This window comes from Notechis scutatus, chromosome 2, assembly GCF_049901735.1.
Source record: "Notechis scutatus isolate UNSWTSFEM ecotype Mainland chromosome 2, rNotScu1.2, whole genome shotgun sequence".
Taxonomy (NCBI): Eukaryota; Metazoa; Chordata; class Lepidosauria; order Squamata; family Elapidae; genus Notechis; species Notechis scutatus.
The window spans coordinates 17655974-17681717 of NC_142010.1; the positions used below are offsets into that span (position 1 = coordinate 17655974).

A 25744-nucleotide genomic window follows, 5' to 3' on the forward strand; every position below is an offset into this window, starting at 1 on the left:
TTATTGACTTACTACTGCCTACAGGAAAAAAAATAGAAAGATGTCCAAGTGATCAAAGGGTTTTGATTTTAAAATTTTGTTCTCAGAATTTTCTGAATGTTTTGGTGAATTTTGTCTAGGTCCTTTTGAATCTTTTTGCATAACCACAACATCCAATAAAATGTTCATTTTTTCCCTTATTGGCATTTCACACATTTATTATTGCATGATTTATTCATCTTGGAAATGTAATGGAATTATATTCCATCTCTCAGATTGGAGCCTTGTACAACTGTTATTCATTTCCCCCCCACAGTTATTGCTTCTGTCAGCTACTGGATTTTTCCCATTCAACCGAAAAGAATGAACTTCTGATCACTGGATGTTTCAAAAGGAATTCTTTATTGAAATGAGATGATTCCAGCAGGATTCAAAGCAGAGTCTAATGACTTCCAGACATGCAGTGGTAGATAAAGGAAGTTAGGAGCCCTCCCCTTATCCTGATGTGTATTTTGTCAAACAAAGACCCAACATGTTAATTCCCCCTCCCCTTCTTTGGGAAAGATCTTTTGAAGAGTTTCTCAGAGCTTATCTTCCAGATCTGGAATTTTTATGGTCCCTTCTGTCCTTGCTGTCTCTTCAAGAGGTGATAGGTTTCTGGATATCTGGTCCCCAACCTTCAGTTGTATATCATGTGTAGGTTATACAAATTCAATATAAGATTTAAAAAGGATTACTTATACCAACTTCTCTCCCTCCTTCTTCTTCCATTGAAAAATGGCAGATTCACGGATCTGACAGCTTCTTTGCATGTACTTTAATATATAACTGTTGGTGAGTTTTTTGGTTCTTAAGTAATCATTTGTAAACAAATCTTAATAAATTATCTTAATTTCATACAAGCCATTCAAATTCTGTCATTTGTCTGAAATCCTCTTAAAATAGATTACACTGGATTTTCTTGCTTAGAAGGTGCCGTTTTCTAGATGTCCTTCTAGTTGTCTCCCAGATGCCTTCTAGTTGTCTCCCAGAATACAAGAAACTTAACTGTTCTCCAGCCAGGAAGGTAAGTTACTCCGGAGCAAGGAAACTACACTACCAAGACCCATACCAAGCCAGATCCTGCTTAGCTTCCAAGCTCCATCAAGTCTGTCAAAGACTGCATCTCCTGAAGGACACAAACTGTTACAAACCTGGCGGATTCATTCTATCACAAAATGAAATATGTTATTAAATATGATCAAAAAATTATTTTTATATGGAAGGAAGGAAGGAAGGAAGGAAGGAAGGAAGGAAGGAAGGAAGGAAGGAAGGAAGGAAGGAAGGAAGGAAGGAAGGAAGGAAGGAAGGAAGGAAGGAAGGAAGCTCAGGAGCAAGGAAGGAGCCCTATAGAAGTCTTCTCAAGGCCTGGTCTTGTTTATCTTTCAAGCCCCAGAAGCCAGATCTTTGTGTTGGGGCTGTGTAGAACTATAACTGAGAGTGGGAATTCCCAGAGATTAACTAAGCAATTTTTATTAGAGGAAAAACAGTAAATAGTTTAGGAAATCAGCATACAGCGTGGCAAACAGAATTTCATAGCAGTTTTTTTTGTTTTTCAGATGCAGCCCACTGTGAAAAGTGTCCAGATGACCAGCAACCCAATCAGAAGCAAGATCAGTGTGTTACCAAAACATTGTTTCCTGTCCTATCAAGAAAGTTTGGGAATCATCTTGGTACTCTCTGCCTCATTTTTGTCTCTGACCACTGGCTTGGTTCTGATTATCTTCATTAAATACTGAGAAACTCCCATTGTCAAAGCCAACATACCCCAAAATTAAGTTCACCATGGAAATGGAAACAAACAAACAACTACCATTCCTAGATGTACTAATCTACAAAAAAACAGATGGCACACTAGGACACACCGTATACCAGAAGAAAACACACACTAACCGCTACCTCAACGCCCAATCCCACCACCACCCAGCACAGATAAACTCCGTGGCTAAAACACTAATTATCAGAACCAAACACCTGGCAGACAAGACACACATTAAGACTGAACTATGCACCCTGACTAAAGTACTGACAGCCAACGGCTTCCACAAAAGCAAAATCACCAGCTTGATCCACAAAAACACACTGAGACATAATAGAGACCCAGAAGATGAACAGACCTATGGAACAGCTGTCCTGCCCTACATAAGAGGTACTACAGACAAAATTAGTAAGGTACTACACAGACATCACATCAAGACTGCCTTCAAAACAGACAGAAAAATAGCAGCCATCCTTAGCAACCCCAAAGATAAAATTGACCTGGAAAACCAAGGCATATACGAAGTCCCCTGTGCATCATGCCCAGCCACATACATTGGACAGACCAATAGAAAAATAAGTACCCGCCTGGATGAACACAAAAATGCAGTCAAAAAGCTGGAACACACTTCCTCACTAGTCCAACACATGGAAGCCACAGGTCATAGCATCAACTTCAGTGGCACCAAAACCCTAGCCACTATAGAAAACCCTAACCACAGAATCATCAGAGAAGCCATAGAGATTGAAAAAAGACCAGAAAGCATGAATAGAAGAGATGATTCCACCAGGCTGTCAATCGTTTGGAAGCCTGCACTCACAAACAAAAAAATCTCCACACCACAAGCCAGGCAAACACCTGGGCACAAACAGATCCTCCCTGATACCTCCAGCTCAAACACACCCCAACCAGGCACCCAGATGAAACCCAGCTTCCTAACTAATGATAGCCGTCCATTTACCCGAAGCCAAGCTGCACTAAAGGCCTCCAATAAAGTAACACAATGCTGCCAGCCAATCAAGATACAAAAAGAGCCAAAAAACAGACAGAAGATATTAGAAACACCAATCAAGCAGAACACAGCAAACTCCAAGACCAATAAACACAGACCAAGACTCCCAACCAATCAGGATGAAGAAAAAACCATTCTGGCACAGCAATAGGCTGCCCCAAATTTAAATCTGAAACCACTGTAAAAGTCTGACTCACAGACGAACACTATACAGAAGCCTGATGATGGCAGATGAGATTCTGCTGAAACGTTGCTACAACTTTAAAAGAACATCTACAATGACATGGGAAAATACCCGAACAAAGCCGAATGCCATACATATATGTGTGTGCGCGCGCACGTGTGTGTGTGTATTTGTTTGTTTGTTTTTAAATGTTTTAAATGTATGTATGTTAAATAAACTTTATATGTAAAAAAAGTCTACTCAGTTTATTTCTGTATTTCTTTCAAAGACAAGTCTCTCAGATTCTGTTATTCTATTAAGAATAAGTCTGTTGAGTAAAGGGAATAAAAAGTTATCTGAATTGTTGTTTTGATAAGTCTTAAATTGGAACTATGCCCATGAGTCATACAAAGTTTTTCCCCTCATACATAGTAGTAAATCCCTCACACGCACCACCCATCAACAACAGATTTGACAAATATTTATGAACATTTATTAAAAATATCTAAAAATTTGGTCCACAAGGACCTCAAGGACTATGGAGAGCATATGTGAGACTCCTTTAGGCAGGACTGTGCTAGTCTGAAGGTAATCTTGCTCATTTTAATGTGCCAGATGTCATTTTGCCTTTATTAATAAAGTCAGTGTGTCTGGGCTCTTTGTCAAGAGAATTGTGTTTTTCCTTGGGGAGCTCTGAGGCCAAAGACATTGGTGTCTGTCTCAGAGAACTGCACAAGATCTCCATCATGATATCTGAATTACTGCTGATGCTGCTTCTCCTTGTGTCCCATTTTCCCTGTGCCACAATGATGACCAAATGCCCATTGAGTGTACAGAAAGAGAGAGAACATAGATTCAAATACTACAGGCGAGGAGACTTCCTGATTGGTGCAATCATATCTACAGCTAGCACTGTATTTGAACCATATATTTTCTTTCAACCTCCAATCAACAGGTTTGAAAGGTAATTCCTGATATATACATAAGCCTAGTGATTCATTTTATCCTTTCTTGTTTTTTTAAAAAAATATCAATAGTTTCCATTTCCTGGTATCTGGCCTCTTTCCCATCTTCATTTCCTTTAAGGAAAAGACTTAAATTGAGGATGGGGGTGGCTCTTCAGAAAATAATTATTTGTGATGTCAAGGAGAATTACTGGATTGCCTCTTAGCTGAAATCAAACTATTCCATTTTATTTTCCCATTCCCTTCTATGTTCTCCTTGATTATGCACCTATCTTTCTATTTCTCCTGTCTGTCTGTCCATCTATCATTTCTCTCTATATCATCTGTCTGTCTGTCTGTCTGTCTGTCTGTCTGTCTATCATTATCTCTACTATCTATATCTATCGTCTATCTGTCTCTCTATAATCTTTGTCTGTCTCTCTGTGTCTATCATCATCATCATCTCTATTATCTATATCTATCTCTATCTCTATCTATCTATCTATCTATCTATCTATCTATCTATCTATCTATCCATCTATCTATCTCTATCTCTTTGTCTTTATCTCTATATCTCTACCATATATATATATATATATGGTATTCAGCTTTGTTCAGGTATTTTCCCATGTCATTATAGTTGTGCTTTTAAAGTTGTAGCAACGTTTCGGCAGAATCTCATCTACCATCATCAGGCTTTTGTATTGTGTTCGTCTGTGAGTCAGACAGTGAGTCGTATTTTCCCACGTCATTGTAGTTCTTTTTTTTTTCTTAAAACAAGTTTTATTAATTTTTAAAACACACAAATTATCATTACTCATTACATGTTTAAACCTTTTTCCATTGTAAATTTAACAAGTCAGATAAATTATGATTCTGTTTTAAACCATTTCCATATAATATACCAAAACCTCTTATTCAATTTCTCTTTACTTCTCTTTACTCTTATTCAATATCATTATTATTATTTCATCTGTTTCTTTCTGACTTAGTTACCATTATTCTCATTCTATATTTCTACAAGTTTTTACCAATTCTCCCCCAAAAAAGACATATACACACAACACACAAAACATAAAAAAAATCTTTTGGAAAGTAACTTGGACCCAGGTGTCTCTCTCTTCATGGACTTCAATTATATTCATGCTCATCTTACATATCATTACTTATTTTATTTACCATTCTAAGCCTTCTATATTAACTTCTCCACATATTTCACACTTCTTAATTCTACCTTAATTAATCATCTTAGTTTGAATCATTATATTTGTATCTTTTGTCCATTTTTATCATCCTTTTGTCTCATTCCTTATGAAAAAAAGCAAATCAGTTTCTCCTGAAATCATTAATCAGAGTATGATGCCTTTCTATCTCCCCCTAAGTTAATCAAATTAATCTTTAAAATAATATCTAATACCCAATCAGATTTTGCTTGGTACATTCTATCTAACTAATACATCCAACACAATTAAGTGCATAATTAGACAATAAATCCAAATATTAAAAAAAATACTATAATAAAAATTTTATAATAACATCAATACCATAATTTTATTAAACTCTTTAATTAAAACAATATTCTAAACCTCTCCTATTATTAAGTTTTAAAGCCAATCATTTTTAAACATTTTAACATTTTAATCTCTTATCAACTCTTAAACCATTGCAATACTACCATCTCATCTTATGTACCTTGCAAAATCTTTTTTTAAAAAAAAAAAATTATACTTTATCCATTATCCATAAAAATTCCTTTTTCCATTTAATTTCAAAACATTGTAGCTTTTCTCCACCTTTTCCCTTTCTTTCTTCTCCCAACAAACCTTTCTACCCCCTTCTTCTAGCCTCTGCCTTACCGGCTTCCCTTCTCTGTCGTATTCCTTTTCCCCTTTGTTTACTATCATCATATTGGTTTTGCACTTTATTTTTCCCTTTCTTAAATGTTTTTTAGATCTTAAGTCCTTAAGTCCTTTAGTTTTCTTCTTTTCTTTCTTTTCTTTTCTTTCTCTCTTCCTTCTTTCTGGATCAAATTCTGAGATTCATTAAAAATGGCTCCTTCCTTTCTTTCTTGTTCCTCTGCTGTCTTCATCTGTTGTAATGTTTGTTGATAATTAGTAAGCGCCATTTCTAAGAAAAGGAAAGCTTCTTCCACACCATCTTTACCATTTTTTTTTGCTTGTTCATATTCTTTTCTTAGTTCCTCAACAGAAAGAGCCATTATAAATCTTTTCTTTTCTTTTCTCCTTCTTTCTTCTTACAACAACCAGAATATTCAAAAGAAAATAAAAAAGATAAAACAGTCCCAAAGTTATCAATCAGTCCAAGCCAAGGCAGAGTTCTCACTTTCTCCTTCTGGGGTAATATCAATCAAAGAGAAAGAAAGTCCAAATCTGTTTAAAATCTTATTACAATATATTCTAGTCTTCAAATCCTTAAGGCATCTGCTCCAACAAAGTCTTAGCATACAAATATTTTCTTTTAATCCTCTCTCTTCCCACTCATCGCTTAAAACCAATTTCCACCTAAAAATAGGTTTCTTAATATCCAGTTATTTATTCCATAGGAAAAGAGGAAAGCTATCCTTTCAGCACCTTCAAACAGCCGCTTTTTTCCTCTTCTGGCAGGTATTATTCAGAAAGTCATACTTTTCAGGAATTTTATTAAATATGTCTTAGAGTCCTAGGAGCCAAGAAAAACTTTCTCCTCTCAATCACTTTCTCCACTTCCTCCTGCGCATTCTTACCCAGCTGCCAGCTTCTTTGTGGCGGCCATTACGGACCGCCGCTGCACCGTCCTGGGAAAGGGGGTTCTGCCGGCCAGGAGGGGGTCTGCAACACCCCAGTCCCTTCTCCGGATCCCCTACCTCAGCTGCCCCTGCAGGGCAGCCTAGCTCCGCACCCGGTGGGTCGGAGCCCCAAAACGGCTAGCGCGAGGGATCGCGCAGCTTCGCAAATCCCTGCCGCCGCGGCCGACAAACCGAGTCCATCATTGTAGTTCTTATTAGCAACGTTCAGCAGATCTCATCTGCCATCATCAGGCTTCTGTATTGTGTCCGTCTGTATAATACAGAAGCCTGATGATGGCAGATGAGATTCTGCTGAAACGCTGCTACAACTTTAAAAGAACTACAATGACGTGGGAAAATACCCGAACCAAGCCGAACACCATACATGTAAGTACCGAAAACTTAAGAAAACATATATATATATATATATATATATATATATATATATATATATATATATATATATATATATATATATACATTGGACAGACCAATAGAAGAATAAGCACCCGCCTGGATGAACACAAAAATGCAGTCAAAAAGCTGGAACACACTTCCTCACTAGTCCAACACATGGAAGCCACAGGTCATAGCATCAACTTCAATGGCACCAAAACCCTGGCCACTATAGAAAACCCTAATCACAGAATCATCAGAGAAGCCATAGAGATTGAAAAAAGACCAGAAAGCATGAATAGAAGAGATGATTCCACCAGGCTGTCAATCATTTGGAAGCCTGCACTCACAAACAAAAAAATCTCCACACCACAAGCCAGGCAAACACCTGGGCACAAACAGATCCCCCTGATACCTCCAGCTCAAACACATCCCAACCAGGCACCCAGATGAAACCCAGCTTCCTAACTAATGATAGCCGTCCATTTACCCGAAGCCAAGCTGCACTAAAGACCTCCATTAAAGCAACACAATGCTGCCAGCCAATCAAGATACAAAAAGAGCCAAAAACAGACAGAAGATATTAGAGACACCAATCAAGCAGAACACAGCAAACTCCGAGACCAATAAACACAGACCAAGACTCCCAACCAATCAGGATGAAGAAAAACCATTCTGGCACAGCAATAGGCTGCCCCAAATTCAAATCTGAAACCACTGTAAAAGTCTGACTCACAGACGGACACAATACAGAAGCCTGATGATGGCAGATGAGATTCTGCTGAAACGTTGCTACAACTTTAAAAGAACTACAATGACGTGGGAAAATACCCGAACCAAGTCAACACCATACATATATATATATATATATATATATATATATATATATATATATATATATATATGTGTGTGTGTGTGTGTGTGTGTGTGTGTGTGTGTGTGTGTGTGTGTGTGTTAGTACCTGCAAAATATATGTATGTATGTATGTATGTATGTATGTATGTATATATGCCAAGGACCATGGCAGGAATAACAACAGGTGGCCCTGGGTGTGCTTTATTTAAAGACATTGAAAACACCATCTATCTGATTTAAAAGGGAAAAATGAATGTGGTAGAGGCCATTTCAGCTTTTTTTTAAAAAAAAAATCCATTTCTGGTAAGTGCTGTTACTGTATTAATATATGTCTTGACATAGAAATTGTTGCTGATTTGATGAGGTGAAAATAATACCTTATTTTATGTATATGATTCTATGACTGAACCAACATAAATTAACAATAAAATTAAAACTTAAAATCCTCCCATATGAAACCATTAATTCTTATATACAATGATAAAAATATTTAAAACATTAATATTAATAGCATGTAACTATAGGATGATTACAAGCTATAATGATTAATATATGTGATTAAAATATAACAAAACCTTTATATACTATAATTTTTAATATTGACATATATGTCATTAGCCATCTATTTTTAAAAATCATAGAAATAGATTATTCTATGCAGAATTCTGTCTGAAAAGATAATAACAATAAAAGTAAATTATTTTATAGTAAAGGAATATTTAGTTTAATATTAAGGATTTAATGACTAGAAATGGAATGGTGCAAGGGGATGCTTTGTCATGACTACCAAATTCTTGGTTTCTCCTGACTTGTGAATGCTGAGAAACAAAATTTACAAAATTTATAGCAAGAACAATATGAAAGAAATGAAATGAAATGAAAAAGTGTAAAAGTCAAAACGGGCTCATACTTGGCAGGAAAATTCCATAGAAATATTCTTAACAATTAGAAATCAAAGAAATCCTAGAACAATTTCTCAAGAAAAAGCAAAACGACTGTATTTTCATATGTATATGGTTTACTAATGTGAATATAGAATAGAATAGAATAGAATAGAATAGAATAGAATAGAATAGAATAGAATAGAATAGAATAGAATAGAATTCTGTATTGGCCAAGTATGACACAAGGAATTTGTCTTGGTGGAAATGCTCTCAGTGTACATGAAAACATATGTTCATCAAGGGTCAAGAATCATAAGGTACAATACTTAATACTTAAGTACCAGATGCCATAGTAACCATCGTATTCTGACTCAAACTCCAATATTGGTCTGATGTAGTAATGGCAATGAAAAAAGTGACTTAGGAGCAGTTTTCACAGTTACAACCACTGCATCAGCTCCATGATATTCTGATCAAACTTCAGATGCTTGGCAACTGGTGCATAAATAGAATAGAATAGAATAGAATAGAATAGAATAGAATAGAATAGAATGGAATGGAATGGAATGGAATGGAATGGAATGGAATGGGAATGGAATGGAATGGAATGGAATGGAATGGAATGGAATGGAATGGAATGGAATAGAACAGAACAGAACAGAACAGAATTCTTTATTGACCAAGTATGATTGAGCACACAAGGAATTTGTCTTGGTGCAAATGCTCTCATAAAAGCAAAGATACATTCATCAAGAGTCAAGAATCATAAGGTACAAGTCACAGGGTATGATAAGCAATCAAATCATAGTAGGAAACAGTCAATATAAATCATAAGGATACAAGCAACAAATTGTTGTCCAGTTGCTCAGACATTTCATTCTTGATCAGAATAATATAGGATTTGCTGTAGGAATGCCCCTCTGAGTCATTTAGAGAAAATAAAATTGGGATCAGGTCTAGAACTTGTAATTGGGGTCATTTTGAACCTGAAGAAGAGCATGGGATAAAAGGTCCCGCTTGTGTCAATTGGGTGTCAATGGGGCTGATCTTCTAATATTGAGACCCAAGGAAAGTCCATCCCTGTAACCCTTCTTCTTTGCTCTTCAAGAGATCAAACAACATTTAAAGCTGTTACTAAACATCACGATACAGCATTAGAGCTACACTACTAGGGTTCCATAACTAATTTTAGATTGTTGGATTGTCCAGTTTCCAGACTTGACTCAGAAGACAGCAATCAAACTGATTAGTTATAAATGTCATAAAGAAATAGCTTCATGAAACCCCCACATCAAGATGAAAACCAACTGGTGGATTGGTGGCCATATTTGCACATAAGAACGGGGCATAAAAAGGATATAGAGGAATTTAGAATTGAAAGTGAACCCCAACAACTAGATCCAATTTTGACTGGTAAAGAAGAAAAATTTATTATTAGATCATATAAATATTTGCTTAAAGTAGAAAGGGAAGAAGTAGTAGTTAAGGGCTCAATGATTGCATGGGCACAAAATATAGGACATAGTATACAGTTAGAAGATTGGGAGAGAATCTGGATCAAGAACTGCAAACTAATGTTATCAACAGCATAGAAAGAAAATTTAATCACAATGTTTTGTAGATGGCATTTGACACTGGCAAGATTGGCCATAATATATTCGAACATGAAACCGGACTGCTGGAAATGTATGCTTACAGAGGGAACATACTATCACATGTGGTGGCAATACCCCAAAGCTAAAAAATATTGAGAAAATTTGAAGAAATGGATACAAGAAATTACAGGATATGACATTGAACTTAAAATCAGAAACATTTTTTGGGGGGATGATTAAAGGAAAATTAAAGAAATATATCCAATGCGTTGTACAACACATAATAACAGCAGCAAGAAATAATAAAAAAGATGAAAACCAACTGAAGTCTCTTATCTTGCAGTATAGACAGTATGAGCTTCTGGCAAGTCCTGACTTTCTTCTTTGCCATTCATGAGATCAATGAAAATCGAAAGCTGTTACCAAACCTCACCCTGGGCTACAGCATCTATGAGAACTTTTTCAATGCAAGGATAACATATGATGTCATGATGGACTTGCTTTCTACAGGGCAGGAGAATGTCCCAAACTACAGTTGTGGAAGACCAAATAATCTCTTGCCTCTGCTTGAGGGGACTGATTCTGATCTCTTTACTCAAATTTCCACCATGCTGAGCATCTACAAAATCCCACAGGTATGAATGAAAACTGAAGCTAAGTTCACTCTTCAAATAGCCCCCAAAAGGTCAGATAATAAATAAAATTAGTGAGGCAATAAAGAAGTCCTGAAATGGTATTAGGCATTCAAATAATTCTTCATTCTGATATCTTTTTTGAAGCTGAACGAACCTTCATTTCAAGCAAAATGCCCTTAACCATCCTGCACATGGAATTTGCAACCTCTTTTCCAATCCTTCTTCTGCTTCTTCTCACTGTCTTTCAGTCACATGACTTGGGAGAGAAAAACATCTTTTCAATCTTATTTGAAACAAATTGAAACAAAATGTCAAGGACTGATGTTAAGGGATTTTTGTTACCCTATTTGTACATAAAGACCAAAAAAACGGCATCCCATCCAACTTTTCTCTCTCTGCTGAGTTCATATATCATTCCATCATCCCCAGGGCATTACTGAGACATGTGTAGCTAAGCTGGTTTTATAATAATAATGTCAACCCATAAAACATTTATCTGCCTGTTTTAGCGTTGCCACAATCAGAAGGGGGGGGGGTTTGAAAGAGCATTGCAGAAGTTTGGAACCGAAAGTTCATTTCATTCTTATCTTGCAAAGATTGTAACTAAGCAGCCGTGCAAATCTCTAATTGGAGAACGTAGTTGATGACTCTTGGCTATGAACCTGTTTTGTTGGAGAATATGAATTATGATGCACCCAACAGGGTGGGGGGAAATCAGGGTCAAGGGTGACAGTGAATTAGGTGTTGCAGAATCGGCTTCAAACAGGTCGTCGACATGCTCACTCCAAATAAATTCTTTATAGTTTTTGAAGCTTGGCTCGAGGCTCATGATTTAATTAGGGCAACTGCCGGAATCCTGACAAGTGTTTTGTCCTTTGTTTTTGGACTGCTAAAGATGTGAAAAATGCGTCGTATTTCTCCTCCCATACTTTTGGCAGAAAGTTGCTAATAGCCGATGACTGTAAATGCAGGCAAGTGATACCAGATACTGAGGAAGCGTTTCATGGTACAAACGCAAGAACAGATAGAAGGACGTTCTCTTCCATGGAGGAACAGCTCTGATATGTAAGCTCTTATTTTTGTCCTTAAAAACAAAGCAATCAACCATCCTTTCTATTTCATCTTAGATCAACTATGGGGTCATCAGCCACATTCCAGAGCAGAAACACCATTTCCCTTTTTTCTACCGGGTGACTCCAAAGCAAGAACCTCCCCACTTGGCAATTGTCAAGCTGCTCCTGCATTTCCGATGGACATGGATTGGCCTCACTGCTCCTGACAATGAAAGTGGAGAAAAGTTCAGAAGAACTTTTGTGCCAGCAGCCGAAAGAAAAGGGGTCTGTGTTTCCTTCTCAGAAAGCTTACCCATGGTTATTGAACTGAGGAAGAACAAGAACGTCCTTCAATATTTTAGCGATGCTAAAGTAAAAAGTATTGTTTGTCACTTGAACTTTCAGGCCACACTAATACTAGCAGTACTAATACGAGAAATTGAGAAAGAAGAAATCTATTTTGGGGAAAGAGTATGGATTGCCACAGCTTTGTCAGATATAAGTGTGAGATTTTTTAACCGATTGCTTAATCTACGCCATAACCATCTTTTGTTATCATTCATAACTCAGATAAAGAAAAGGACACAATATTATGATTTTAATTCACATTACTCTGCTACAAAGAAGTTTGGGGAGGCAGCATTTCAGTGTTCCTATTCAATCCCCTTGTTGTCTAAGAAAGTTTGGAATACATGCCTGGGAAAAGAGACCTGGGAAACCCCTCCCCAGGATCTGCTTGAAAGAATCCTGTCTGAGGATGGCTCCAGTATTTCCACAACAATCCAGGTTGTGGCCTGGGCCCTCCATGATGCCTTTTCCTTCCAAAGGAGTCAGAGGAGGATTCGTGTTGAGGACCATCAGGTACCCCAGATAATACAGCCATGGCAGGTAAGACTCCTATTACAAAATGCCACTAATGGTTTCCTTCCCATTCTTAAATGTTATGTCAGAGGTAAGCAGGGATAAATGTGGATGGGCAGAATTCTAGTAACACCTGTCAGTTTCTAATACTTTTTCTGATCAGATGTGGAGGCTTAGAGAGAAAGAGAGAGGTTCTGTCACTGAATCTTCTAGACCAAACCGTGTATGTTGGTTCAGGATGCTTGTAAGAATAGACATTGTCTCAAGAGAGAGAGGAAAGTATCATACATTTGTGAAATAAATAAGCCTCAGGAGCGATCAAATTCTGACTCAAACTCCAATATTGGTCTGATGTAGTAATGGCACTGAAAAAAGTGACTTATGACCGGTTTTCACAGTTACAACTGTTGCAGCAGCTCCATGATATTGGGATCAAATTTCAGATGCTTGGCAACTGGTTCATACATATGACCGTTGCAGTTTCCTGGAGTCAGGTGATCACTTTTTGCAACCTTCTGAAAAGCAAAGCCAATAGAGTAGACAGATTTAAATAGCTTACTAACATCAATTCACTTAACAACTATGGCAAGAAATGTCATAAAATGGGACAAAACTCACTTAACAAATTCTCATTTAACAACATAAATTTTGGGCTCAATTGTGGCTGTAAGTTGAGGGCTACCTGTATTTGTGAAATAAATACCAGATGTGACAGTAACCATCATAAAGGTTTTAAGGTCTTAAACTTCAACATTGGTCTGATGGAGTTCCCGTCCTGCCATGCAAAGAATGGTCAAGTCTTTTTTAATCTTTAAAAAACAAGCAGATCAGTTGATTTGCTTCTCACAACCACTTCCTGGTCACGTATCCTGGCAATTTTCTTCTGCATTTTCTGTCCCCCAAGATCCTTTTTTATCTTTCCTTCTCTTTTGACAACTAAATCTTAGAATCTGGAGCCCTGTCATTTCTCCCAACCTTTTCACTTTCCACCGCTGAGAACTCCAAAAGGCTGTAAAATATTATTTATTGTTTATTGACAATATTTATACACCATCCATTTTAGTGATAAGGCCACTCTTGGTGGCTTACAAACAATAAAAAGATAAATAGAAAAACAATGTGAAAAAAAACTATTTTTAAAAAAAACAAGAAACAAGGAGATTGACAGCACTGGGATGAGAGATCTTCTTACCCCAACAACCACCTCCAGTGATGAATTCCCCACTTCAAGGATACAAGCCAATGAGCAAAACTAAGTTTTGATACCCTTCCAAAAGTCCAAAATAATGGGAGTTCAATAGAAGAGATGGGGAAACAAACCTAAAAAGATGGTGAGATTGTTGGAGTTAAAACATGTTTCTGACCTGAGATTAAAAATTTCATAAAACAAGTGGTGCGGTGGCCAAGAGTTGGATCTTGCACCTCCCAATCAGGAGGCTGTGAGTTTGATCCTAGCTAGAGGCAGATATTTCTCTCTTTGGGCACGACATTTCTGCTGAATAGAACTCCACATCGGTGACAGGAAGGTGTTATGTCTCACCTGGACAAACAAAGTAATAAGTCCAAATTTCCAACTGAAACACAAATACGCAGGCAAGTCCGGTAATTACAGGGTTAAATTCCTTAAGCCGACAACATTCTTGGCAGTCTCATGCAAGCTGTCTGCCAAGTCTGATAAGGAAGCAGGAACATAAATCACAAGCTGTCGCCACACACAGGATAATTCTGAAGCTTCTCTCACTAAATAACACGTTGTCCCGAACAAGAACCCAGAGCTAATACACCCACTTTTATTCCCTGTGGGGCATGTCAGTCCCTCATCTCAGTCTCTGATTTGTCCTTTCTTTCTGCGTTGCATCTCACGCTTTTGCCTGCGTCTTTGCCTCGCATCAAACCAACATTCCTCAGCCAGAGGCTCTGATACACCCTCCTGGTTATCTGCCGACACCTGAGGCACAACCAGGGAGGAAGGTCTTGCCGAAGAGGAAAGTCCTGGGGAGGAAGGCAATTCCAAATCCTCTAACAAAGCAGGCTCAAACCTCAGAGCCAAATCCTCCTCTTCCTCATTATCCAAGTCTGTGTCCTCTAACAGAGCAGGCTCAAACCTCCGAGTCACAACAGGAAGGGCATCTGGCCAGTAAACACTCAGCTCCATTCAGTTGCTCAGACTTCACCCTGCAAGGGGTCATTAAAAGGAGATAATTTAAAATTTCATAAAACATAAAAATGAGCAAAAAACATTTATGCATGCATATGTATTTATGTATGGGAGAGAAAAAGACAGAAAGAATTGGAGAGAGAGTGGGAGAGGGAATGGGAGATTTAGGGAAGGAGGGAAGAAAGGAGTGAGAAAGAGAATAATCTTCCAGTCACAGACAGACAGAGTCACTGAGCTGAATATTCCACTTCTGACTTAGGGCTCAAATGAGAATGTTTACATGGAAAGTGTGAGTCTGCATGTCTTTTCAGCTCCATCCTTTTCTAAGAAAGTTCCAGATTTACAATCTTTCTGTGGATGATGTTTATTTGGATGAGGCTGGAATTCCTGTTGCTGACTTCGATATTATGGACTGGGCAGTATTTCCCAACAAGACTTCTGCTGGGGTGAAAATAGGGAATATTGAAAAAGAAGGAGTCTCTTTGGGTATCAAACTCTCTATCGATGAGAGTGTCATTGTATGGCCAACTTCCTTTAACCAGGTAACCAGGTGTGCCTGTTTGTGGATATTATTATTCATCTGTTCCTAGGTATCCACCTGCTTTTGCATCAGTCTCCTCACCTTGATGGAGGCTTTGTGCTAATGAATAAAAAAACTGGCTGATGCTACTATTTCTCCTAGATATCTCCTGGATTGCTAACTGTGGGAATGCCAGCATTGTTCTAGGTTAGGATGGAAAGCATTTTGGCTAATCCAATGATGCTTGTTCCCTGTAAGAAAGCTAAGGAACCACACAAAACCTTTAGACACTAAGAGACTTACCTCAGTATAATTTTTGATGCTCTATCAGCATGGTTGCTTGCAGATATTTTATTCCCAGTTTGATAACATTATCAGTGCAATGATGATAGTATCATGTGCCTGATAATAGCATTTCACTGGTCTACAGACAGAAGTCTAAAAATGTTTGGACAGGAGAGCCATTAGTCTTTGCTGACTATTGAGAGGACTTTGAGATCATATGCTGCTTGAAATCAACCAAAGAAAAATATTTTCATTATATCTGAGAAAAGATCTTAAAAGTAACTTCTGAGTTCACCAGCCCATCTTTACACTGACTTCCACTTTTAAAATGAATTCCCTAATCTACAAATTTCCATAATTTTCTTTCTGTTCAGAAAGCCCCTTTTTCTAGGTGTACCAAAAGTTGCCTCCCAGGATACACCAAGCTCACAGGAGAAGGAAAACCAGTATGCTGCTATGACTGCTCTTCATGCATGGAAGGAACAACCTCCACACAGGAAGGTAGGTGGCTCAAGGACAAAAAAGGAGCATCAGTCTTTTATTCTAGAGACACATAGAGAAACAAAGATTTAATCTCCTATGCCAGTATGCTGCATCCATATTCAGGAAACAGAAAGAAATATCCAGAAGTGTTTAGTGTTCAATAAAAGTAGGATTTTACTATGGTGAATGTTTTCAGAAATTGCTGAAACAGTAAAAAGTAATATTGAAACAAATGGAAGAACCTTAAGAGAGGAGAGAATTTGAAACAGGTATACAAAGCCAAGATCAACTTTTAGGAGGCATATATAAATAATTTTTGAAATAGGACATGGAGATGGAACAATTAAACAACTGTGTGATAAAATGGATAAAAAAATCAAATAAATGCAATTCAAAAATGAAAACATCTTTTTTTGGAGGGGGGGGGAATCCAGGAAATTCACTCTGTTATAATATAAGGGGAAATGTTTTATAGACAGTATACAAATATATAAACAATTATATACGAATCATACAAAAATAAATGTTGGAAATCCTATAACAAAGAAGGAATATTTTATTATGTGTGGTAGTTATGCAAACAAACTCAAAAAAATGCATCAGAATATTCAGAAAGAAACCTAAAAAAACATTGAATTGAAACCCCAAATATTCTTTTGAAATATAACTCTACAAGTCTGGTACAGAACTGGAACAACACTTTTTGTCAGTGATTGTCACATTGGAAGGTGAAATTAGAGAATTTGCCACAATCGCAATATTTACAATATCTAAAGTATCTATGATAGAAGTTGCAAGAATGGCTACCATATATATCACACAGGACACAGAAAATTTAGAACTTTGGAACATGGTTTCTGGAAACACAGTTCTGCATTTGGCAAATAAAGAGAAGGGATGGTGGCAATGTTTTTCTATAATCATTTTCTACTTTATTCATGCTTAGGGTTAGAGTTGCTGTCAATATCCAGTGTAAATCATTTTTCCTTTAAATTTCATGATTCTAATGATAGAAATAAAAAAGGCAGAAAAGAAGCAAAGGACACCTTCACTGGTGTATATACACCCTGCCTCTAGTCAATTGGTCATGAGGTATAAAATGTCAGTGAATCATGAGATAAACAGCAATTAATGTTTTCCAGATGCAGCCCATCGTGAAAAGTGTCCAGATGAACAGTATTCCAACCAGAAGCGAGATCAGTGTATCCCCAAAGTTAAGACTTTCCTGTCCTACAAAGAAATGTTAGGTCTGACCCTGGCTATCACAGCCTTATTTTTCTCTCTAACCACTGCCTTAGTTCTAGGAATCTTCATTAAATACCGAGAAACTCCCATAGTCAAAGCCAACAACCGGGATCTCACCTACATTCTCCTGGTCTCTCTCCTGTTTTCCTTTTTGACCTCCCTTCTATTCATTGGTCAGCCCAAGAAAGTGACCTGCCTTCTTCAACAAATCACCTTCAGTGTGGTTTTCTCAGTTGCCGTTTCTTCCTTGCTGGCCAAGACAATCATGGTGGTGGTAGCATTTTTGGCCACAAAACCAGGCAGCAGGATGAGAAAATGGTTGGGGAAAAGTCTGGCCAACTCCATTGTCTTGTCCTGCTCAGGGGTTCAGGCGGGCATCTGCCTTTTATGGCTGGGAATCTCGCCCCCATTTCCACATTCTGACCTGCATTCTCAACCAGGACAGATCATCCTGCAATGTAATGAAGGCTCAGTTACCATGTTCTACATTGCCCTTGGCTACATGGGCTTTCTGGCTGCCACCTGCTTCTTGGTGGCTTTTCTGGCCCGCAAGCTTCCAGGGACTTTCAATGAAGCCAAGTGGATCACCTTCAGCATGCTGGTTTTCTGCAGTGTTTGGATCTCCTTTGTCCCCACCTACCTGAGCACCAAAGGGAAATACATGGTGGCTGTGCAGATCTTCTCCATCTTGGCCTCCAGCCTGGGTTTACTGGGCTGTATTTTTGTCCCCAAATGTTACATCATTATTCTGAGACCTGACATGAACACTAAGGAGCATTTAATAATGAAAAACAATGAGGCCTCTTGATTTTGAAAGTTATTTGTTACCCAAATTATTGTTAAGATAAAATAGGATAGCTGGAAATAAAATCTGTTATATGTTCTAAAAACTCTCTTTCTTTCATATGAATTCACAGTTATGATTGATATAATTAGATATACTAGAGATGTGTAAGAGGTCATTTTCTGTTGAATCATTACTTTCTTTTACCACAATCCATATTTAGGAAGAATCATAAAATTTCAGTGTGTGTGTGTGTGTGTGTGTGTGTGTGTGTGTGTGTGTGTGTATTCCTCTTCTTCTAATCCAAATTCTCTTAATAGACTTTCAGTATAAATGATGAATAAATAAGAACAGTGTAATACTGCCTTGTTTTACTTCTTTACTATCCCTATGTTACTTCATTTTGCCCTATCCTATCCTGTTCCAAGTCTGGCTTTATGTCCTGTGTGTAGGTTTCACATGAGGACAATTTGATATTGTATGATTCTCATTTCTCAATGATATATTCTTATACATCTCAGTATAATTTATTTCTTTTTATTATTATTTTTTATTTTAAAAGATAGTTATAGCCACCCATCTTAGAATAATTCAGCCTGGCTTATAACAATAAAACTGCCCCTGTAATATTGTATTATATTCTGGAATAAGATAACTAACCGGAGATAATATTTCATGTAAAATGGCATGGATTAGGTCTAAGAGGTTTCCTGCTTATTTCCAACATGCTCATTGAAACATCCAGCCCTTTTCTCCAAGTCCCCTTTAAATATACCTAAATTGAACATTTAAATGTAACATTAGATAGGCTTTCTTTAAACAAAGAATAAAGATTTGTGTCAGGTAAGATCAATTAAAATCGCTGCAACAAGACAAATATATGTTTCACAGTGTCATAGCCACTGTTTTCCATATATAGATCCTGGAAAAGATAATGAAGCAATGAATCCATTAACACATAGTAGAAAGCAAAGTTATAACCAGAAGCCTGCATGGGTTTGTCAAAAACGTACTATGCCAAACAAATTGTATTTCTTTGACAAATTGCCAAAATTAGTGGATCAGAGAAATATTGTAGACATCATTTTCTTGGACTTCAGTAAGGCATTTAGATGCATGCAATGGAGAACCTCAAAATTCTTTCTTAGACTCACTGCTCTTCAACATCTTCAAAAATGATTTAGATTAGGGGATAGAAGGGGAACTCATCAAATTTTAAGATGACACCAAGCTCCAAGCTGGCTGGAATAGCTAACAGTCCACAAGATAGGTTCCAGATCCAGAAATATCTCAACAGACAGGAACATACAATCCTATGCAATGAAATTAATTTCAATTATAAGAAAAGTCAGGTTTTGCACTTATACACACACACCCAAAACCCCAAATACACAGATATAGAATAGATGGTACTTGGTTCAAGAGTAGAAACTGTGAAAAAGATCTTGGAATCCTAGTGGACACCCACTAAATATTAGCCACTGGTGAGTTGCAGTTGCCAGATATATACATGTGGATTAGACAGCACAACACAACCAACACAATCCTATAATGAATTATAGAGGGATAGTGTCTAGATCATGTGAAGTGTTAGTACCATTTTATAATACTTTAGTAAGACCACACTTGAAATATTGCATCCAGTTTTGGTCACCATGATATAAAAAAGATGTTGAGTCTCTAAAAAGAGTGCAGAGAAGAGCAGTAAAAATGACTAAGCAACTGGAGGCTTAAACAGATGAAAAATGGCTGTAGGAATAGGTTATGTCTATTCTAACGAAGAGAAGGGCTGGGGTAACATGATAGTAGCAGTCCTGACTGTTAGAACAATTAATTAGCAGAAAGATTAATCAAGTTGCACATTGGGAAGGGAGGGAGGGAGGGAGAGAAGAGGCTCAGGAGCAAGAAAGGAGCCCTATAAAAGTTCACTTAAGGCCTGATCCTACTTATCACCCAAGCCTCAGAAGCCAGACCTTCATGTTGGTGTTGTGTATGACCATTACTTATAGTGGGAATTACCAGTGATTAGTGAAGCAATTTTTATTAGAGGAAAAATAGCAAATAGTTTAGAAAATCAACAGACAGTGTGGGAAACAGAGTTTTATAGGGTATTTTTCAGATGCAGCCCATTGTGAAAAGTGTCCAGATGACCAGCATCTCAATAAGAAGCCAAATCAATGTTTCCCCAAAACATTGTTTCCTGTTCTATCAAGAAAGCTTGGGAATCATTTTGGACCTTGGTGCCTCTTTTTTATCTCTAATCGCTGGCTTGGTTATGATTAAAGGTAAAGATTCCCCTCACACATACGTGCTAGTCATTTCCGGCTCTAGGGGGCGGTGCTCATCTCCTTTACAAAGCTGAAGAGCCAGCACTGTCCGAAGATGCCCCCGTGGTTCTGATTATCTTCATTAAATACAGAGAAACTCCCACTGTCAAAGACAATAACCAGCACCTTACTTACATTCTCCTGCTCTCTCTCCTGCTTTGCTTCTTGTCCACATTTCTATTCATTGGCCGCCCGAAGAGAGTGACCTGTCTTGTTCGACAAATCACTTTCAGTGTTGTTTTCTCAGTTGCCATTTCTTCCTTGCTGGCCAAGACTATCATGGTGTTAGTGGCATTTCTGACCAGGCAGCAGGATGAGGAAATGGCTAGGAAAAAGTCTGCCCAACTCCATTGTCTTCTCTGGTTCTGGAGTTCAGCTGGGCATCTGCATGATATGGTTGGGAATTTCTCCCCCATTCCCAGATTTTGATCTGAATTCCAACTGGGACAGATCCTCCTGCAATGTAATGAAGTTTCAGCCACTGTGTTCTACTCTGCCCTTGGGTACTTTGGCTTTCTGGCTGCCATCTGCTTCCTGGTGACTTTTATATCCTGCAAAGTACCAGGGAGCTTCAATGAAGCCAAGTGGATCACCTTCAGCACACTGGTCTTCTGCAGCATTTGGGTCTCCTTTGTTCCCACCTATCTGATCACCAAAGGGAAGTACATGGTGGCTGTGCAGATCTTCTTCATTCTAGCTACCAGCCTGGGCTTATTGGGCTGCATCTTTGTCCCCAAATGCTACCTCATCATCATCATGCTGAGACCTCATATGAACAGAAAATTGCATCTAATGATAAGAAAACATGATGGCTTCTGATTTCAGTGCTTTATTTTTTAAAATTAGAAATATAAAATAAGGTAGCTTGAAAATAAAAGCCTTTTTATGTGTTCTAAGAGCTTTTTCTTTCTTCCATGTATGATTTAAGCTATGACTGATAAATGTAACTAAAGTGGTAACTTTTCTCCCTTCCCAGCCAAGAACTCACAAATAGTCTGCATACTTATGTTTGATTTGAAACTTCTATCCAGCCACTCCATTCATTCTGTACATATGCACAGATATATTCTCTCATTTCCTCCTTTCTCCAATTTTTAGATTACATCCCCACCTTAGAAGGTGAGTGTCTCCCAGGGCTCTAAACCCTAATATGTTTATAATTCTACTATGCCCTCTGCTCTCAGAACAGCAGGAGTAGTTTCAGATTATATTTCCAGGATTTCTATACCATGTTTTTGTCACATTACTTTAAAAATCATGGTGGTAGTAGAAATCTCATATATGGTTTTTTTTCCAAAATAGAATAAATAACCATGATTTTAATAATTAGCAGGGGAATTGAGAATGACTGTTGCAACAGAGGTACGGAGTTGGGGAAAAACAGTTTTGCATCACTTAAGGGCATGGTTCTAGTTCAAGAGTCTGGAAGGGAACAATTAATGAAAGTTTGATTGCCTTTTGCTCTTGGGACATATTGTTGAGATTCTAAAGATTGTCATGTGTTAATACAATTGAACACTTTTCACTAGCTGTCTGCAGAAATTCTCAGTCATCCATATCATCATTGTATAAAAGGTGCTTTTTAAAAAGGCAATTGGGCTTTGCTGTTCTTTGAAGAAGTTTTGCTTCTCATCCAAGAAGCTTCTTCAGTTCTGACTGAATGGTGGTGGATGGAAAGATTTATATTCTGGTTGTTAGCACTGAGAGTCATCAAGGCCCTGTGCCCTCAGGGTCACCTGAATAATGCAAATGGGTGTGAAACCTTCTTAGAACTGCTGAAAAGACTGTGTTGTAAACAGGAGATAGCTGGTGTTGTATCCCTCTCCCTCTCTTAAGAGAGGGCTGTTCAATCTTAATGTACATGGCCTCTTTCAGTCCCTCTTTCAAACCAATGGTCATCTCTGTCCAGAAAGTCCACATTCTGGACAGAGAGATTGCTGGTTTGAAAGAGGGGGAAATCCAAACTGTTAGTGAAGCCTAAACCAATTCCATCCTCTGCTCTCAGCACAGGATGTATTTATGGACCATATTGTCAGGTTCTGCATATGAAAAGCTTTTTTAAAATTATTTATGTTGATTTCAAGATTGAATAATTGTGGTTGGTGGAAATCCCATAAGCATTGCTGAAAAGACAATTAAATTGCCATGTTTTTAATAATGAGAAGGGGGGTTGGGAATCACTGTTGCAACAAAGGTGTATAGCTGGAGAAAATATGATTCATGTTACATGATTGGTGGGCATAATTCCAGTTTAAGAAAGTTAACAATGGAGAAGTTTGGCTCCCCTTTACTCAAGAAAATTATTCTTGAAATAATAAAACTATCATATGTTAAAGCAAATGAATGTTCAGCTTTAACTATCCAGTAGGGACATTATACTACCTTACTCTGTCTTGGTGTGCATGGGAATCTTCTTCCTAAATGTAGGTTATTTATTTGATTTTTATTCATTATATGTATATGCTAGCCACATTTCATTCCATGGTTTTGGGTGATCTTACCCATCCATTGTATGTAGATCTTAAAAAGGAGTGGAGAGTGCACCAAGCCCTGTGGTGCCCCACAAAGGAGCAGCCATAGGCCAGACCTTCAACCCCTATTAACACTGATTGGAACCAGCCATGGAGAAAGGAACAAACCAGAGGTGAAATGCTGCTAGGTCAGCTGGGTGATGATCAGCTGTGCTGCACAATTTAGATTAGCTAGAAAGCAGGAAATCATCGGATTTCTTGCTTTCTAGCTAATCTAAATCACGCAGCACAGCTGATTCCCCCCTCGCTGTTGTACTTACCTTGGAAGGCTTCAAAATGCTTCTTTCTTCAGTGCCCAGGAGGCTTCCCTGAGGCCCAGAAAGCCAAAAATGGGGCACTGGGGGGGTGCTGCATGCCCCCCGTGCCCCATTTTTGCTCCCAGGAGGCTTCCCTGAGGCCCACTAGCCCAAAAATGGGGCACAGGTGTGTGTGTGCTGTGAAAGAAAAAAGTATTTTGACCCCCCCGTCACATGACCACATAGCCACACCCATCCATTCACATGACCACCTGGCCATACCTACTTATCCACGCCCACAGAACCAGTAGTAAAAATATTTGAATCTCACCACTGGAACAAACAAGTGCAACAGTATGGTGCCAAGTCCCAAATCGCACAACTAACCTAAAAGGATCCCATGATCAATAAATGAAAGCCATCGAGTGGCTTTCTCCCTTGAATTTAGAGAAAAAAAATTCTCATCCAGATGAGGCCAGAATGAGGAAGGTTCATATTATTCCTACTTACTATTTAAAAACTGATAAAAAATGACAAAACCAAACTGCAAAAAATGGGAATGTCTGAACACATAATTAAATCTCTGAATGTTATTACCACACGAGGGAAACAGGATGTACTATATTCCACATGAGGGGGTTTGTAGCAGCACTCATATCTAAGCTGTTCCTTGGCCATATCAATCAATTGACTTCCTCTGTTATTGTCTAGCACCAGGAAATCAGGAGATTCAGGCAGTTCAAATGAGTATAAAGATTTATTGCAAGCTTAGAAAATCTAAGCTTCTAACGGTCAAGGGAAATGAGTGGGAATTAAATAAGCATTCAAGGTGGGCTGGACTTAGATCTCTTGTGAGAGCATAGGACTCACAACTTATGACATGTTTGACTCCACCCTCAGGTTCAGCCTGGTCATCTTTTATATCTACTCACTACCAAAACACAGGTGACCAGAAACTCTGAAACACTGAGTCAGATGTTATCTGTCATCTCTGCCCAGATAGGCATCATAATAGCAAGAAAAAGTCCTCATGTGGACATGCTGCCACCACTAACATCCAGTGAGAAATTGGTGGCAGATTCTCCAGATCCTCTGTGCTGCTTTGTCTTCAATAACTGATTGGTGGTGCCCAAAACCCAACACCAAGGTCTGGTAATAGTTTTATAGAATTAACGATCAAAGGAAGAACAAGGGACATCAATTAAAATATGAACATCAAACAAGAAGAAACAAAGCATTATTCATAATGAGACACTGACAAAAACATTCACCATCGTTAGCAACAGATGTTAATCTCATGTAAAAATTAAATCATGAAAGATTCCCAGTGCCAGTTTATTCATATTGGTTTCAGAAACCGTATTTTTGGAGTATAAGACACTCTGGAGTATACGAAGCACTTAGCTTTTGGGGAGGAAAAGAAGAAGAAAAAATTTCCCCTACCTCCCAGCATCCTTTCAGTATTCATCTGGCCCATTCGCTGCCACCACCCATTCACTGTGGCCCGTTCACCACCATGGCGGACCATTCTAGAACAGCTGATCAATGCCGCACCAAACCCCCTCCTCCCACTGCAATATTCACTGTATAAGATGCATAGACATTTCCACCCACTGTTTTTTGGGGGGTGGGTGGGGGGAGAGTGCATCTTATACTCCGAAAAGTACGGTGTATATTAGCTATGTGATTTTAATGTAATTATTTCACAGAATATTAATCCTGAAGATTGCTTTGTCAGTTTAATTACAGGTAATCCGCACTTAATGATAGTAATGGGACCTTTATTTCAGTCACTAAGCAATGTGGTTATAAAGCTACTGCACCACTTAGCGACACCAGTCCTAACAGTTAACATTGCTCTTGTTAAAATAGGATTATGGATCTGTCTGTGGAGATTCTCAGTCATCCAATTCATGGTTACCCAAAGGTTCAAGAGGCAACTGGACTGTCTGGCTTTCTTTAAAGATGTTTCGCTTCTCATCCAAGAAGCTTCTTCTGCTCTGGATGAGAAGCGAAAGGTCTTCGAAGAAAAACAAGACACAACAAGACACATAGAGTAACCAAGATTTAATCTCCTATGCCAGCATGCTGCATCCATATTCAGGAAACAGAAAGAAATATCCAGAAGTGTTTAGTGTTCAATAAAAGTAGGATTTTACTATGGTGAATGTTTTCAGAAATTGCTGAAACAGTAAAAAGTAATATTGAAACAAATG

The 25744-nt window shown here is 38.1% G+C and overlaps 1 protein-coding gene and 1 long non-coding RNA gene across 2 annotated transcripts in view; both read left to right on the forward strand.

Annotated features, from left to right (window-relative positions):
* LOC148131849 (uncharacterized) overlaps positions 1-25744 on the forward strand; it is a 387282-nt gene that overhangs the window by 166762 nt on the left and 194776 nt on the right. The gene's annotated exons all lie outside the window — the stretch shown is intronic.
* LOC148131852 (vomeronasal type-2 receptor 26-like) lies at positions 10825-18566 on the forward strand. The gene is made up of 5 exons (XM_087954066.1): positions 10825-11046; positions 12174-12986; positions 15429-15659; positions 16297-16423; positions 17548-18566. Exons 1-5 carry the CDS (start codon positions 10900-10902, stop codon positions 18456-18458), a joined length of 2229 nt encoding a protein of 742 aa, XP_087810192.1. The 5' UTR covers positions 10825-10899; the 3' UTR covers positions 18459-18566.